The sequence below is a fragment of the Clarias gariepinus genome, chromosome 5 (genome assembly GCF_024256425.1).
Source record: "Clarias gariepinus isolate MV-2021 ecotype Netherlands chromosome 5, CGAR_prim_01v2, whole genome shotgun sequence".
NCBI lineage: Eukaryota > Metazoa > Chordata > Actinopteri > Siluriformes > Clariidae > Clarias > Clarias gariepinus.
Genome location: NC_071104.1, coordinates 13,217,716 through 13,236,054, shown reverse-complemented (window position 1 = coordinate 13,236,054; position 18,339 = coordinate 13,217,716). Strand labels below are relative to the sequence as shown.

The 18,339-nt window shown below is 37.4% G+C and overlaps 1 protein-coding gene across 6 annotated transcripts in view; it reads right to left on the bottom strand.

Moving 5' to 3' along the window:
• The window catches only part of LOC128523854 (target of Nesh-SH3), a 34,835-nt gene extending 16,952 nt beyond the window's left edge, over nucleotides 1–17,883 (bottom strand). The window contains exons 1-17 of one of the 6 annotated variants that reach the window (XR_008360463.1): nucleotides 17,586–17,877; nucleotides 14,251–14,430; nucleotides 14,103–14,171; nucleotides 13,219–13,351; nucleotides 12,460–12,641; nucleotides 10,800–10,849; nucleotides 10,655–10,700; nucleotides 10,484–10,564; nucleotides 7,166–7,221; nucleotides 7,014–7,059; nucleotides 6,846–6,926; nucleotides 4,923–4,966; nucleotides 4,787–4,832; nucleotides 4,623–4,703; nucleotides 3,643–3,686; nucleotides 3,480–3,525; nucleotides 331–2,247 (exon numbers count right to left, since the gene is read on the bottom strand). Coding sequence is in view for 5 of the 6 variants with exons in the window: in XM_053496005.1 (XP_053351980.1) it covers nucleotides 331–2,247; nucleotides 3,480–3,525; nucleotides 3,643–3,686; nucleotides 4,623–4,703; nucleotides 4,787–4,832; nucleotides 4,923–4,966; nucleotides 6,846–6,926; nucleotides 7,014–7,059; nucleotides 7,166–7,221; nucleotides 10,484–10,564; nucleotides 10,655–10,700; nucleotides 10,800–10,849; nucleotides 12,460–12,641; nucleotides 13,219–13,351; nucleotides 14,103–14,171; nucleotides 14,251–14,430; nucleotides 17,586–17,655 (3,172 nt within the window). In the remaining variant the exon portion in view is untranslated. Of the gene's footprint in view, nucleotides 1–330; nucleotides 2,248–3,479; nucleotides 3,526–3,642; nucleotides 3,687–4,622; nucleotides 4,704–4,786; nucleotides 4,833–4,922; nucleotides 4,967–6,845; nucleotides 6,927–7,013; nucleotides 7,060–7,165; nucleotides 7,222–10,483; nucleotides 10,565–10,654; nucleotides 10,701–10,799; nucleotides 10,850–12,459; nucleotides 12,642–13,218; nucleotides 13,352–14,102; nucleotides 14,172–14,250; nucleotides 14,431–17,585 lie in introns of all 6 variants that reach the window. The other 5 variants (XM_053496005.1, XM_053496003.1, XM_053496006.1 and 2 more) reach the window with 5 other exon arrangements.
• Nucleotides 17,884–18,339: the final 456 nt, after the last annotated feature.

Sequence of the window (18,339 nt, the reverse complement as noted above, 5' to 3'; positions counted from 1 at the left end):
CTCTAATATGCTATCTTTTGGAGTCGTGCAACAGAGTCTCGGTTATATCCTCGGCTGGAGGTTATAGGTCTATAAAAGTTGTTTGGACTCACTTTATTGGGATTTTCAGGGAATACGATGTTTTGGTAATATTTAGTTATCTAGAAACTTTTACGTTCTGAAGGTCCCAGGAAAGTTTGTACAAATTGTATTTTAGGCACTATAATCTTAAAACTAACATATCATCAAACATTTATCAAACCCCATGCTTGTTTGTTTAGAGTTCTCAATCACTATTTTTTGGGGGGGATGCATTAACATAAGTGATAAGTAAGCAACAGGAGACTTTACCCATTTTGCTGTCGGGGAGCTTCTGGTTGCCCGGCTTCTTTTCACCCTGAGATTTTTCTGGAGGGGTTCCTACGGGTTGCTTTGGCTTACTTTTAGGCGTAAGCTCGGTTTTACCATTTTGCCATGTTTTGGTGTTGGAATGTTTTATTGGATGATGATCAGGTTGTTGTTGGAATTCAGTAGTGTTTAATATATTGCTTATTGACTGTGCTGTTTGTTTGGTTGATTTAGTGTGGGTTTTGATAGGTTGGGTTTGAATTGTGTGGGATCGAGTATGTGTTGTGTGGGGTTGAGTTTGTGTTGTGTGGGGTTGAGTTTGTGTAGTGGTGGGTTGAGTTTGTGTAGTGGTTGGTTGAGTTTGTGTAGTGGTGGGTTGAGTTTGTGTAGTGGTGGGTTGAGTTTGTGTTGTAGTGGGTTGAGTTTGTGTAGTGGTGGGTTGAGTTTGTGTTGTAGTGGGTTGAGTTGGTGTAGTGGTGGGTTGAGTTGGTGTAGTGGTGGGTTGAGTTTTTGTTGTGCGAGGTTGAGTTTGTGTAGTGGTGGGTTGAGTTTTTGTTGTGCGAAGTTGAGTTTGTGTAGTGGTGGGTTGAGTTGGTGTAGTGGTGGGTTGAGTTTTTGTTGTGTGAGGTTGAGTTTGTGTAGTGATGGGTTGAGTTTGTGTTGTAGTGGGTTGAGTTTGTGTAGTGGTGGGTTGAGTTTGTGTTGTAGTGGGTTGAGTTTGTGTAGTGGTGGGTTGAGTTTGTGTTGTAGTGGGTTGAGTTTGTGTAGTGGTGGGTTGGGTTTTTGTTGTGGTGGGTTGAGTTTGTGTAGTGGTGGGCTGAGTTTTTGTTGTGTGAGGTTGAGATTGTGTCGTGTCAGGTTGAGTTTGTGTAGTGGTGGGTTGAGCTTTTGTTGTGTGAGGTTGAGTGTGTGTAGTGGTGGGCTGAGTTTTTGTTGTGTGGGGTTGAGGTTGTGTAGTGTGGGGTTCGGTTTGTGTAGTGTGAGGTTGAGCTTGTGTTGTGGTGATTTTAGTTTGGGTTGTACCTGGCTGGTATATTTTTGTAATGTTTTGTTTTGAATGAGTCATGCGAAGTTGAGGTTGTGTTGTAATAGGTTGAGTTTGGAATGTGCGAGGTTGCGAGGGTACGTGAGTTGTGGTGGGTTGGGGTTGTGATGTTTTTGGGTAAAATTTTACTGTGCCATTTTGAAGTTGAGTTGTCTGGGGTTGAGATTGGCTTGCCGTGGATTGTGGTTGGGTTGTGTGTGGTCGAGACTGTTTTGCTTTGGTTTGAGATTTATGAGGCTGGGTTTGCATTATAGTAGGTGTTGAAAGTGTTTTGTGCATTACAGTGGGTTTGGGGTGAGTTATATGGGGCTGGGATGGGTGAGGTTGGGATTGAGTTGTAATGGGTTCAAGCATTTTAAATTGCCCTTTAGTTGTGCTGTGTTGGATTTTCTCTATACTAGTCTGAGAGTGAATTGTATAGGGCTGGGGTGACGTTGGCTTAGCATGGGCTGCTGTGAGAGGGTATTTAGCTGTGTGTCCTTGGAACTGAGTCTTTCTCATTTGGAATGTAGATGTGCTAGTTTGGAATTTGGTTGTGCTTAACTCAGTTTGTGGATAGATTGTTTTGTGGAGTTGGGTCTTTTGCTTCTGGGTTACGTTGTGTTCAGCTGTGACTGTGCTAGGTACAGTTTTGGTTTTGTTGATCTGTGTTTTGTGTGTCCTGAATAAAGGTTTACTTGTGGTCATTTTGGATTTGATGGTGTGAAGTTGTTCTTGGGTTGTAAGTGAAAAAGATGACACAGTGTAATGTTGAGTTTGAAGAATATCATTGGTTTCAAAATTACTCATTGGTGTGTGAGCTGAAGTAGGGGTCTGGGTCAAGAACAATGAATCTTCTGAAGGATGTGAAGTTCTTATGGCATCGCTTCCTGTTCCTGTTCAAAGAAGAGATATGAAAGTGCCAGTGCCATTGTTCGTGTGTATGTGTGTGTGCAGATTAGCTTTGAGTTTGTAGTTCAGAGACAAATTTACACTTCTAAAGGGAGCTGAAGTTGCCTTTTGAACAGTATTTCAAGGTATTAAATCTATTAAAAAAAATTCTTTGACAGAGCAATAATTCAATAATCAAATGCATCAGTGTGTGTATATATATATATATATATATATATATGTTCATGCCATTTATACCATACATATCAGAGTAAAACTGACTACAAAATTATACACTTAAACTCCACTAGTAAAGTGGAAATTTGTCTCACTGTTTCTTTTAAATGAGAAAAAAAAAGCTGTTGGATCAAAGATAAGGTAGACAAAAGATCCAACCTGGCTTGGTAAGTTTTTGATGTATGCTGTGGAGTGTAAAAATATACACAGTGGACACTTTATTAGGTGTACCTACCTTGTAGCTATGTTTCTTGGCCAATAACTCTGAGAATCGTGGGTCACTAATATATAAATTTCAGGGGTATATTAAATTTTATGCACGGGTAGACTTACAGTAGATATAGACACCGTGATCTTTAATGTGGATGTACGGAGACAAAAATACACGATAGATCACTATTGCTCTGTGGGCTTGGTTTTTATAGCTTTCAACCCAATAGTCATGTTTGGTACACTTGTAAAAATGGCAAACTCATTGCTAGCTCACTGTCACTGCTTTCTTGAGAATGGCCAATTTCCTCAATAATATCTGGCTACCTTTTGTTGGTTTTTTTCCAGTCATGGAAAGGGGTCTGATTACACATTATGGTCACACATGACAAAGTTATTGACTGTACAGGTACAAGGTTTGTATACTTAATAACAAGGCCACTAAGTGTAAGAGTGTTAACCACTCTTACATATTCAGATTTTTTTTTGCATTAGTAGTAAATCACGGTTATAAATAGTGACAAACTGTCGCTTGATCATTTAATTTAAGTAGAGCACAGAGCTCTTTTAGGAGGTAAAACTTAGATTAGATACATAGAAACTGATAAAACATCAAAGGAAGCAAAGTAATATTTTAGAAAGTGGCCCACTGCAAATCATTAGAAAAAGAATTATATAGACAAAAGCATGTAGTGTATAACAGTGAATCAGATATTTGGTATTAAAAATTCTCTTGAATTATTTATTTATTTATTTATTTATTTTTTTGGAAATGGAGAAAATATCTTACCAGCCACTGATGAGGAGAAAGATTGGGGCCTTTCAGTGGTGGGCTTCTGGAGGAGAAAGAAATCTGGACTTATAAAGAAAAGAAGAAAAGACCGCCAAAAGAAAAGACAAAGGAAAAAAAATAGAGAGAGGTGGAGAATAACTTATGGATATAACAGACTTACCTTATGCCTCGGACGGCTCACGGGCTGAGTTGGTTCGTGAACATCTATAGGGAAAAAAGAAAACAATAAGATTATGTGATTATGCAGTTCAAGTGTTTTAATTATGCATTATTTAGCCATTTATTAAAGCAAGAAATTTGCTGAAAAAGTAGATCTGGGCCTGTATTTACTAGATCTGGGCCTGACATTTACGTGTTGGAGAAGGACATCACACTGAAGCATCCAAAAAACTTTTAGTTTTGGTCCTACTTTTAGGAGTAGGAGTAAGAGCTATTTATGAACATTCTCAAAATAGGAAGTCACTCCTATTGCCACCAAAATATAGGAATAGTTCTGGAGGTGTCCTAACTGGTGGAAAGCTGTGAGGAAATGGTGTTCAGAGCAGAGATGTGCATGGAAGAGAAATGTTTTGGTAACCAAACAAGGATTACATTTTGTGACCTTGTCCATCAATTAATATTTTCTATGCTGTCTCTGCAGAAACTAAGGTGATTGCTATTTTACATTTTTAGCAAAAGTGAGGACGCTTCTATAAATAGAGGAAAATAGAGGACCATCTGTGCAACAGGCACAGCAGTGTTTTTGGGATTTTTAAAGCATCGTATTTGTACTGGAAAAGATAAAGACACACATTGTGTGATCTTAATCGTATCTGTAACACTCTTCCACTGTGGGCTTCGGGGGGAGATCCAGAATCTCAACCCCTGCAGTTGTATTAAGATGTTTAGATAGCCAGTCTTCACTGCTTGCCTGATACACTGATGCACACTGTTAGACACTGATAAAGACCTGCTACCAGTGCCATTACTGTGTGTAGAATAAAAACTTTTATATAATAGAACTAAAGAAAGTATAACAGGTGCAAAACAAATAAGACAAATGTTATAATATGAAAGAGACATAAGATTTTTTGCAGTCTTTAAGAAATTCACAGATGTTCAAGAAATCAGCCTTTCAAAAGCTATTGTAATTCTCATTACCTGGAATTATCTTCTGGGTAGGAGGGGGTGCCGTGTGTCTGAGGACAGAGACCGGTTTGCCCTGAGTCACACTGTGCAGATCTAGAGGGTGAAAAATATCACAGTGAATCAGATTTGATTAATATTGTTTGCCTTAATATTTGGTTATAAATGATAAACCCTACCAGGCACCGAGGGGGACAAAGCTTGAGGACCTTCAGTGATTGGCTCCTGTAGGAGAGAGAAGTCTGCATTTGCAAAGGCAAGAGGAAGGAACCTATAGACTAGAAAAAAATATCTTTCTGCATAGTATAGACTTACCTCAGGCATCAGAATGATCTCAGGCTTTAGGGGTTCCTGGGTGTCTAAGGGTAAGAAAAGAGAACAAGTTGTGTCTTTAGGCAGTTTCTGCATTACAGTATGTGTTAGAGTCACAATGCACTCTGGGTGCACTAAAGCAGCACTTTCATGTTGCAAATGTTTATCTAGGACAAGTTTAAACATTTTTTTTCCTATTTATTTTGCATTTTGTTGGCTCAGCATTAGATATTGACAGTAAGTTTGCAGAACTCAGAAATATAGTATATAAAAAAAGAGATGACTTTTAATAACGCCATTATTTCCTGTTCAGTCATTCCCACAGGAGTAAAAGTTGTTTTTTTAGAAGATGAGTAATACATTGATAATGTGTGCATTTTGTTCTATTTTAAAGAACCAGAGCCTCCTTGTGCCTGAATCTAACATTAAAACAAATACCAATGCTAACCCACTTATTGCCAATTTCAATCACTCTTACTCAAGATGGGAATTGAACCCAGACTCTGAAAGGGGCAAGGTGATGGTACTAACCACTAAGCCACTGTGCTGCCAGATCAAATGCTAAGCAACTGTATTTTTTCTCATAAACTCTTCTTTTTATTGTCTGGTCAATAATTACACTTTGAAATAATGTATAAATTGTTAAAAGTACAAACAGCCAGATTAATTGAACTATATACTAAATGGATAAAAATAAATTCACTGACTATTTATACACTTTTAACTCTGGCACTCTTAACTAAATGCCCTGCATGTGTATTAGTTTGGATAAGATTTCTTAATGCATTTACATTTAACCAATGTTTACACACCTTGCATGATATTGCACTGTAGATAATAAACTTCTGGATGACTTCTCTAAAATATTAAAGATAATCGCCTTCTACTTTTTTCCTATGAAACACTAGTGGACATTATTGATTCCTTAACGCCACAATCAAGTTACTGAGAGTGCAGGAACACCAGACCAGATCATACTGGTTATAAATACAGGATAAAGTGGGACAGACGATGAGCGAGTAAGTGAGTGAGTGTATACCTTATTAGCACTTTACTACCCTGTAGCCACCTTTATTGAATATTTTCGCAGGAAAACCTGCCAAGTGTATATTGTAACTATACAATTGTGTAGTAGTCTGGATGCATAAACAAAAGAACACTCTGTCACTTTTAAAGTACTGTGCAAAAGTCTTAGGCACATGCAGATAACCGCTGTACAGTAAGTATGTCTTTAAAAAAAGTTTCTCTGTTAAAAAAACAGTAATTTATTTAAAATAAAAAGTCATTTGTGTGATCATTCTTTGCTTAAAGTATAGTCTTATGCACATTAAGCTAAGGAAATTTGCTGTTTAGATTTACTGAACATTCTGCAGAACCAGCCACAGTCCGTCTGAGGACTTTGTTGTACCCGCTTCTTCTTTAATGTATGCAGGAGCTTTTCGTTTTGCTTGAGCACTAATGTTTAGAAATCAGAAATGTTTTTTGTTTTTTTTAAATAAACATGTATAACAAAGTTTGTACAAAAAACACAGGGTGCCCAAGACTTTAGCACAGTATTGTATGGCAAGAACCCATAAATATATTGTATCAAAACCACATAGAATTATTAGTGGTGCTTGCGAAGCGAAGCACTACTATTATTATTATTATTATTATTATTATTATTGTTATTAACAATAATAATAATTTACATTCTTAACAATGACACAAATACTGACATTACTATGAAACAATTTATCAGCCTTCACCCTTTGATCTATCAATAGAAAGTACCAGCATTGGGCTATCTATCAGAAGAGTAGACCATTAACGTATTAGCTGACTTGCACATCGAACTGGTTGTTTTTTATTTTTAAATCAGGTGACCTATGAGAAAATCACAGGTAATCAGTAAGTCAGTAATAAAAACAATAGTATTTGTATTACTTTGAACTATCCTCTGTGTAGGCGGGGGTGCTGGGCGTCTGAGGAGGGAAGCTGGTCTGCTTTGAATTGTGCTGGATGGAACTGTAGAGTGGAGCATATTGTAATGCTTTAGATATTTGATAAATATTCATTACTTTTAATGTCTTACAAATGGAGGAAAGATCTTACCAGGCACTGACGGCGGGAAAGTTTGAGGGCTTTCAGTGACGGGCTTCTGTAGAAGAAAGAGGTCTAGAGTTACAAAGAAAGACAGAGAAAAGGCCAGAGAAAAGAAACATAGAGAAAGGTGGAAAATAGCTTATTGCATATAACAGACTTACCTCAGGCCTCTGGAGGTTCTCAGGCTTCTGTGGTTTATAAACATCTCTATCTTTTGCTGAGAATTGAGAACAAAGTTTATGTTTGAATTCATTTGACTCAATGAAGTCAGTGACAGTAACATCATAATGCGTAATGGAAATAAAAAGACGGTTTCAGAAGTCTGATATATTTAAAACAAAGAAAGTAAATGTTTAATCCCTTCATTTTTTTTTATATTTTATATTCAGGATTCTGCACTTTGAGAAAGTTTCTATTTAAATGTAAGCAAGTTTGTGATATTGGCCTTGCCATCTTCTTTGTCCAAAAGCTTCGGTTAATCTCTTAAAGCATGTGTTCAGTTGGATTTGATCTAAAATTGATCATAAAGTCTGTTAAACTTATGGCGTCCATGCCAGTCAGACATTTGGCTGGAGCATATGGTATATATACTGTGAAAATTATAAAACTACAAAATAGAAACCAGGAAAAGGGACATTTGTCTCCCTGTTCCATCTGTTTACAATCAGAAATCAAAAGCTGTTTGAATCTGTGATAAAAAAATATATATATAATAAAATAAATCTGGGACCTGGATAAAGAAGGGATTTTTTCTGGCAATTCTGAACAATGCTGCTTTCATATTTACATCCCCCTCAACCCCTCAACTTTTTGGAAGGTCCAGATGAAAAACATTGTCTTAACAATTATTTTTCTGAACCAAAACCATCTCAGTTGAACTGTCACTAAAGAATTTGTCAGTCAGAAACAAAAAGTGAAAATAAGAATAATGTGTAAGGTATTATAAATTCATAGTTTGGGAAAAGGGTGTAAAATTTGATCTATAAGGATGAACATCCCAGCAAGCACTGCTGAATCAGGAGCGAAGAATTGGAAGCTGGAGCACCCCCCCCCCCCCCCCTAATCAGTACTAAAATATTGAAAAATATAGCCACTATATAAATTATTTCCATTTTGCCCCTTTGACACAGTCTTTACATTATTCCATTACAGTACCAGTCAAAAATTGGACATACCTTATAATTTAATGTTTTCTGTTTAGTGACTTGTTTTCTACATTCTGGAACAATACTTTTGTTGATTTTTAAACTATAAAATAATGCATTGCAACAGTTAAGACACAAATGTCAGCAATTCTGGAATAGTTCTTGCAGGAACAGTATTGACAAGTGTGTTTGCAAAACCCATCAAGCATGCTCATAATGAAACTGGCTCTCATGAAGAGCATTCCAGCAAACCCTGCTTCATAAATCACCGATTAACAAACAGCACCTCAGATTAGAGCCGTTATAAAGCTTTTACAGAGCATAAGTAGCAGACGCATTTCAATATCAACTGTGAGATTATTGCATATTTTGGATGCCTTCAGCATTGTTTTATAATGTGGAAAGAAATAAAATTCAGGGCCATGAAGTTAGGTGTATTCAAACTTTTGGCGAGTGCGTGAATGTGAGTACAGAGGGTTTATGTACCAGGGCACCGAAACTTTCCAGTTCCCCAACATTTGTTTTCAGGTGTTCCAAAAAACAAAACTGTTCTCTGCTGCCTAGAGGAGGCTAGATTAGTTTGACATTCGTGTGATGTTGGCATACCTGGTTGTTGGAATGGTTACTTTAATAGTTGTTAAGCTTACGTAAGAGAAAATACTTTGGCTTTGCAAATGACCACTGTTATAAGTTATATACAAATAAAACTGAATTGGATCAAATTGAAAATAAAATATCTGCACACCCCTTATCACATGTAGATTTTTGTGATGTAAAAAATTAAATAAAATCAAGACCAATTATGTCAAGGTATGATATTTTTCACCTTTAATATGAGGCAACTAGCAAATTCAGGTGAGTATAAAAACAAAGTATATTACAAAGAAAAAATAATGAACTTGGTTGCATAGTTTGTTACAGCAGATTTTGGCTTGTAATACAGCACACTTTTTGGGGATGAGTTATTATTTTACTTTTACTTGCTTTAGAAAAATTCTCTAGCTGTATCAAGGAAAAAAAGCTAGGGGATCTCCTGTGCACAGTCATTATTTATTCCATCAGCTTTGGATAGAATTTAGATCTGGGATCTGACTGGGTCGTTCCAAAACATTTATCTTTGTTGTCTGGAACCATTCCTTTACTGACTTGTGCTTTGGATCATTATTATACTTAAAGCCACAAAAATTCTAAAAAAAGCCAGAGTTTAGCCAAAATACATTGACATTTGAATCAATGATTCCCTTTATCTATTGTGACTAGTGCCCCAGTGTCAGCGTAAAAGAAGCAGTCACATAGCATGATGCTGCCACCACCTTGCTTCACAGTAGATGTCCTTTGGGTAATAAACTGTCTTGTATTTGTGTCAAATATATTTTAAAATTAGGCCCCAAAAGTTCTACTTTGACCTCTTCAAATCATGACACATATTGCCACATATATTTTCACAGGAAAGCGCTTCCATCTATTCACCCCATTTATCAGCCCAGACAAATTAGAAGTATGAGAGATTGTTTCACATGTAGGGAGTAATCACTACTTGTCAAATATTCCTGCAGTACCTTTAATGTTGCTGTCGAGCTCACAATAGCTTCCCTAATGAGATTTCTTTTTGTTCATTCATGAATGTTTGAGGAATGTCCTGTTCCTAGTACTGTAATGTCACTATGGTTCCCCATTTGATCTATTTGTTGATAATGAGTTTTACTGTGTTATGGAAAAGTATCTGCTTTCAAAGTCCATAAAGACCATGGCTTCACCAATTGAAATAAATAAATAAGATGTCTAGAAAATCTTACGAAAACTGCTCAGACACAGGGCGTCTGGAGCCTATCCCAGGAGATTTAGGGCACGAGGCAGGGTTCAACACTGAACGAGTTGCAAATCCATTGCAATCTGTTTTTCTACATTACAAAAATCTGTATGGAGACTTTTTATATCCACTGTATACGGTATATTGTACCTGCTTTATATTTATATACTGTATATTTATATACTGTATACTGTATATAATTTTAAACCTCACAGATCATTGTGAATGGGTGGAACATTCTTTTAAAAAAAACCTCAAGTGTAACATTAGTTTAAATCTAACTACAGAATTCTTTCTTTGCATGGCTCAGCTTGCCTCAGAGCACAGGGTCAGCCATGAAATTTGCCGATGGAGCTGGGTCTTAAACCACCAACCTTCTGATCAGTAACCCAGATACTTACACTGAGCTACCACTGCCCCATTAATTACTTAAACTGCACATACTATATGGTTTAAATGAAAAAAAAAAAAACTATAAAGTAAGCTTTATTTATCAAGCGGTAAAACAAGTCGTTTTTAATTACCTTCAGTTATCCTCTGTGTAGGAGGGGGTTTTGGGGTGCTGAGGGGGGGAGCTGGTCTGCTTTCAGTCACAATGTGTAGAACTGTAGAGAGAAATGTATCACAGTGATTCAGACATTTCATAAATATCAAAGTTTCTCTTAATGCTCTTATGAATGGAGAACAGATCTTACCAGGCACTGAGGGGGAAAACGTTTGAGGCTCTTCGGTGCTGGGTGGCTGTGGGAGACAGAAGTCTAGACTTACAAAGAAAGACAGAGAAGGGAGGCAAAGAGAAAACCAAAGAGAGAAAAAAATTATTTTACATAACAGACTTACCTCGGGCTGGAAAAGATTCTCAGGCTCCAGTATTTTATGGGCGTTTATTTCTTTTTGGTGAAAATAGAGAACAGAGTGGAATAGAAAAGGGCAAGTTAAAAATTTTTTTCATTTTTATTAGTTGATTTTCATTTACGTCCTATTTGAAGTCAGTGGCAGTTGAGTGTAAAGGCATCATAGTATGTTGGCCTTTACAGGTGTTAATTCATTACCACATGTAAAACAAAACAAAACAAAAACCTTAGTTTCCCTTACATATTTTTTTGAATACAGGTGTGGCCATGTATATCTTTTATACCCATACAAGGTGTCATTTACTGGCATTTTTAATTAATTATTTAATTAATTATTATTATTATTATACAGGTCTATAAATCTATTGGGTCAGATTCTATGTAGATATTCTATAATAATTTTACATGTTTAATTTATATTTAATATCATGCACATGCAAACAAATACATAATTGCACAAGAGGTACAATATTATAGTTGTTGTTGTTGTTGTTGTATCTTGTTAGAAACCAGCTATGAGATCCTATAGAGCCCAACAAAAACAAACATTCTGTTGAAGTAGAAGGGTTTCACTTTATTGTGGGTTTAAATCAATAGTCAGATAGGTCCTAACAGGACAAAGAAACCCTACATGCATTAACATAAACATACAGAACTCTATGCATTGCCTTGTGGTCCCTGTAAAGGTTTGAAACCCATAAACCCAAGCGTCATAGATCCACAGATCCAGATATGTCAGGTAGAATAAAAAATATCATTATTTCTATTATGTGTAAATTTTACCACTACCAGAATAAGGAAATGATGTCGGAAAATCGCCTGAGTAAAATGAGCACAATCCCATGTCTCTATGACAATGTGATCAACAATTAGGTTCAGTTTCAAAGTTCCTATGCAAGTTACCATAGCAGGGAATGCCACTTTGAGCACCTTCACCATAATATGTCAATGGGGAAAATTTGGGCACCTCTTATGCCCCAGGCGTACAACTTATATCTTATTGTGGGGTATGTTCTGATACAGCTTGCAAGCCTCTTCAAATGTGGTAAATTTCATATTTTTACAAAATTCTTGCTCTGCGCTAGAATCCGTCAAAATTGGTCTCAACGTTTAGTCTATTGGATTTTTTGGGCGAGGCAATCTACCTCCCACCCTTTAGAAAAGTCATACAGTAGCACAACATTCCCGAATAAGCCACACAATTTGATACCTCTTTCATGGGTCTACGACAAATGGTAAAGGACTAATAACTAGTAAAAAAATAAACTTAATACAAGATATTACACGTGATGCTTTGCTTTGCAAGTACCACTAATTATGAAGTAGTGTGATATGCAGATTGATATTACTCGCCATGCTTAGCCCATGCCCACTTTGGGTTTCAAACCAATATCTGACACATAAATTGATATCTGAAGCATTAAACAAATATATAATCAGATACATACTATATGCAGGCATTGCAATAGAATCCTGATTTGTAAACACATTTTTTAAAAAACAAAAACATAAAACAAACAAACATATTTTTCTTGTTAAATTAAAACCCATGGGGAATTGAACCTTTGTTCCGATCTGTATAGGGATCTGAGCCTCATGAAGTGATCTGCATGGAAAATGTTAAGTGCTTTGTTGTTCTGACATACCAGTTGTGTTGTGGGTTACTGAAGGGCTCCAGGCTCCATTGATATTCTCAAACTTTGCCCGGACCCCAAATTCATATGGTGTGTCTGGTTTGAGGTCATCAATGATTGTATCAGTGGTGGGACATGTCTGATAGTTCCACGTCTTTTTGGGCTCGCTCTCTCTGTAGCGCACTGTGTAATGACTACAGAAGACAAAGATAGTCGTTTAGTTCCTCGACTGATACAAAAGTCATATGCATGGATGTAAAAGGCAAATTATACTTTACATTTTGTTGCAATGCAAAATCAAATTTTCCCAAAAATTATAATTGCTTGAGTTCTGCTTTTACTGACTTTTTTTACTGTGTTTTCTGACTCTCTGGGTTATACTGGGCAGGAAAAGGATTGGATAAAGAGTTAAACAGAGCGGACTGACGTAAAGCTTTCCACCAGCTTGACCGAAGAGCACACAACATTGTGTGAGTGTGTGTGTGTGAGTGTGTGTTTTTGTGCATGTGTCATATGTAGCTCTGCACCTGCACTATCTACAGTGGAGACATATCACATTCCGAAGTTTTTCATGTCCATATTCCTGGCTTTGAGCTATGTAAGTATTAGGACTGGGACTCTGTGAGAGTACTCTGATAGTTTTGGCTCTTCTAGTTACTGGTACTGCTCCATGTCTTCTGTTAAAAATATGACCAAACATCTGGCAGAGTATTAACGTTCTCATCCAACGTAGAGAAAGCAGACATGCACAATATAAACATGCAGTCTCACCCGTCCTCTGTGCAGTCATCCAGGTTTGTTTCAGTGGAAAGGGTGTTTAGCAGTGTGGCCCAGGACAGCATAACTGAGGTCGGGGACACAGAGCCAATCACCAGATGCAGAGGCTTTTCCAGAGACTCCTTCCCTGTAGATTTAAAATGTATCAGCACGTTCCCTGCATTTATGTGAATGCATGTAAAACACAGCCTGGCAGTTCAGTACATTAAGGTCATCAGATGACTTCATTTTATTGACACATAAAGTTGCTGAGCCGAGACCTGACCAACTGAAGCAACCCCAGGTCATAATACAGTAGGTGCATCGCTTCATGCGCTTCCCTTCCTGCCCTAATCCGTCCATCGCACTGGAACAGTGTCAATCTGGATTCATCAGAACACATGTTCCTTTCCAATCTTTATGCTCCCTAAAAAGATTAAAGCCTCTTATCCTGATCGGCCTCATGAACAAGTAGTTTTCTTATGAGCACACATTTGTTTTACAATCCTGTCAGTTCCCGTCACATTGCGTGTGTGGAAATGCTTTTGCTTTCACTATTAAATATAGCTGTGATTTCAACTGTTGATATTTTTACGATGCAACTTCACCAAGCTTTAACAGCTCTTCATTCATGACCCAATGTGGTTTTCAACCACATTTCTTTCTGGAAGCTGATGGTTCAGAACTCTTCCAGGTTTTAATAATGCATTGGATTCTTATCCTAATTCCATTCATTTCAAATATCCTTAGTTGTTTTCTTTGCTTGATAAATGTCGATAATTGAACCCTTCTAACACCCTTTTTTGGACAGTATACTGTAGCTTCACAGCAGGCTCTGCATGATTACAATACCATGTCTTTATCAGCGCTTTGTATAAAGTTACTGTACTGTTGTTTACCTGTGCACTGTTTCTTCATCTGTTCTTCTTTGACTGGCTGAACTGCAACAAGATATTTTGGTTCAGCATCTGAAAGAGCAAAACAGAAAGTCAGAGAGAACGAGACAGCTAGAGAGAGCCTGTCAACAGGAGTATCTGGATGCTTTACCAATTTCAGTTTCATATGGTTCTCCGTCATCAGGGAGTTTAATTAACTGCTTGGAAAACAAGCTGCTTCCGTATCCCAGAATATATCCCTCCAGTTTAGTTTCTCTGTGTGGCTCCAGGAACCTCAGCGTGATGGTGTCTCCTATAGCACTGATCCGAACCTTTGTCGCTTGCCTGCGCACTATGAATGGAATATAAAGCAAAAATTACACAAAGACCAGGAAGCGAGAGAGAATCTATTATTTTTGACTAAGCCATTGGCCTTCTCAGTGGAAGAATAAGCCTCAATATGACATCAAGGCTTTTAATAGCCAAAACCTACAGAGCATTAATTGACTTTGATTCTGGCAGAGCATTTACAGTATCAGAGAACAATGTGTTTTTTATGCCGTTGCCACAGAGAAAATGTTATAATATGCCTGCAAGTCGATTGTCCCCACAAGAGTACACTTTTTGCCCAATTTAATGAAATATATTAATGCTTTACAGTTTGCTAGAATTTTCAACACGGCAGTGGATCAACAGTTCCACAGTTTCATGCCAGATTTAGTTCTATCCAACAGCTACATGGGCAATACCACCAAAACAACCATTAACAGGACAGACATGTGAATCTGGGCCACAAACATTTAAAGCACCACTCTTAAACCCAAAACAGACACTAGTAAAGACAAGAATAATAAATGAAAATCAAACATCTTAGAAATGGATTTGAAGTATAGCCTTGTGGTCAGCTTTTATTATTTGATTGGTGGAACGTGCGCGTTACTGCAGGAAAAAAAAATGATGTGTGTAAGGACAGAAGGAAACTCCTGGCAGCTCCAAAGCATGCCAATTGGCTTTTGGTTAGTTCGTAGCTAGCTCAGGCCCATCTCCGGGCATCTCCTAAGGCATTAGACAGGTGCATTGGAGCAATGCCTCAGTAATGAAACATGAAAAGTTTCAACAAGACTGTCGGTTGAAAAGTGTTTGTGTGTAAACAGTCACACAGTGATCAAGATTTTATTTGGTGCTTTGATTTTTTTAAGGCCAAGCACCATGGGCCTAAATGGCAATTGTGTTTATAAAGTAAAGGAATTTTTATATTTTAGACATCTACATCCTTTTGTGTAAGGACTTGTGCATGAAATTTGAAGGGGTACTGTTGATATAACTTTTATCATCTGTTTTTTTTTTTCTGAAAGACTTTGTTTCCATGAGCCAAGTCTAAGCTTTTTGAAGAAAATTCCTTTACATGCTTGGTTATAGACATTGATGAAGTGGGGGTAAATATAGGAACAGGGAGGCCTGGAGCTAATCCCAGGGGACTTGGCGTACAAGGCGGGATACATTCTGGATGCGGTCCAGTCCATCACAGGGCACAAACATGCACACACTCACAAACTCTATTATTTACTGTATTAATTAAAAGGTACAATTACATTCGCCCCCCCTTTTTTGTGGCTGCTGCTGTAGCACAATAATTTCACCCGTCATTAAATTTGAAAACATAAGCCTAACCTGTATGTTTTCATTTTGATCTTTTCCCTATATATATATATATATATATATATATATATATATACTTTTCCCCAGAGGTTACCTTAAGTCTTTATTATAACTTTATTAGGTATTTTTTTTATCCTGTTTACTAAATGCTAAATGCTAGGTAAAATGTAGGATGATATTTAGATGCTACATGGATAAAAGATAGAAATCATCATGACAACTAGAGATCAGGATTGCTGGACTAACCATAGCAAAAGCAGACAGACCTATGGTCCCAAATAGATAAACACCCGAAAGCTATTTTTCATATACCCAGGTATATTGGGTCATTTTTAGAGTGCTTTTTGCCTTAGGCAAGTGTGCAGGTGCAAGTGCACTACATCACTGCAAGCAAAGACCTTCTGTTAACCCTAGACATGCTACATGTTCACCTCCACCTCTATAAAGACATTTTTGGGATGTTTAGTGTAGAAACAAATTTGCTCTGTGACACTAATTCTATTTAAATAAGTACTTAGTTGAAAAAGTAGACTTGTAGCGCGTCACCATCTGTATCTTATTGCAGGTTCATTTTGGGTTTGATGAAAGAGACTTCTACAGGAATGATAGTTTTCAGACAGAAAATCAAAATCATTGACACAAGAAATGGAAGTTCTCCATGAATTCTGCATGTTGTCATCATTTGGATTAAGATTCTGGGTATGTGAGGGGGAATAGCATATGTTTTAACTTATTTTAGTAGTTAAGAAATCGTTCCGAATTACTTTCTCCACTGTGGTTCTCATCCTGGAAAAGACCACTCCCACCAGCACATGATTTTTATTATCATACTCAATTGGAAAACTATCTTCTTAAAGATATAGTGGCAATTATTTCCTTTTTTTTTTCTATTTTTGTATTTAAGGGGCCAGCAAGTGAAGAGTCTCAATTTCCTGAAACACTGCCATTTAGCCAAGGCCTAGTCTTAATCTACGGCTGGAAATTCGCCTGTCAAGCTTAGGTCAGTTTCAACGATGGTGTCAAGATCCAACAATGATTAGGTAATGGTGTACTCCAAAAGAAATTGCACCAGGATTATGTACAATTGCACAGGATACAAGGCTGTTCAAATGGAAAGAAAGCTGGGAAGAAAGCAGGACCAATGGAAAAATACACTATAGCTTAGTTTTTAGACCAGACTGTTTTGGTTGAAGCTGATGACCATCCCCTCACACTTCAGCACCTCTTCCAAAGAAATACTCAGGCTGCCCCATAAATAGCATTTTCGGTTATTGATAACTGGTGGGAACTGAAAGGGCGTCCAAAAGAAATCAGTTCCATTTTGCACTAACTAATAACCAAACGGACACTAATAATAACATAATGTTATGTTTATAAGTCTTTTGTTTTGAACATGCTTTCATAAACAATCTAATGAGGAAAATTTATTTCTTTTAATGGCATGCATGTTTCTTTTGCATGCTGGAGTCAGTTAAGCACAAGAGACAAAAACTGGGCCAAACAAAGCAAATAAAAGAACAGAGTGCATGAGTTCATTGACAAATTCTGAGCTATTACTGTAGATTCTGATCTACATAAAGCCATAAATAATATTGTTACAACCATGTTGAGTTTTTTATGAAATCAAACACACTCTTGCATCCAAAATTCGATTTACCAGAATTAATAGTACTTGCAGACAACATGTGCTTTTGTTGCTTCTCACCTGTTACGTATATTATGATCTTGGGTGAAGCACCAAATCATAAAGCTGCAGCTCTTATATTATCTAATATATTTCACGCCCTAGTCTGTTTTCCATGGCTGAGTACAGTTGTAGCTACCAGTAAACAACACAGTGTACTGTACCTCTGGATGCGCAGGTGAGGTTGGGGAGCAGAACCTCGCTGAGGATGAGGAGGAGCAGGAAGACTGACATGCTGTTCCCTTCATTCAGTGGGTCACTAAAGCTCAGGGCTGTCCACAGTCGTCCACTCTGATTCCTCTGCACTAAGCGTCTGCTCTGCTCTAAGGCTCGTCTTACACCCTCTTTAACTCAGTGTTCACACATGTGCCTGTAAATAAGCATATACATGTGCGTCTTGGAAAGGACTGTGCATATTATGGCTGGGTTCTGAAAGGTTTTGCTTGTGACCAGACCATCTCTAGTGGACAAGCTTGGGGGAGGCAACCTCTGATGTCACACATGTTGTCAAAGTTATATGTGATATGACTCTCTCTCTCTCTCTCTCTCTCTCTCTCTCATACACACAGAGAAACACAGACACACCCACATCCTCTCTCTCTATCAGTCCATTCTGTACTCCTCCCAAAGACTGCTATAATTTTTTTACACCCCATTTGGAATCCATTTTGCAAGCCTTGAGTGTTGTAAAATCTATTGAACATTTATTGTATGTTTAAAACAGAAACATACAATAAATGTTCAATAGATTTTACATGACGGAAAATAAAACAGTACAATAACTTTTCTTTACAGAGTTTCCCACTGTAGCAGCGTTTTTTCTCACCATTCGATATAAAGGAATATTGCTGCTTTGGTTCTGGCCCTGACGTACAGTACTACAGTCATCGTCCATAACCACTTTATCCTGGGCAAGGA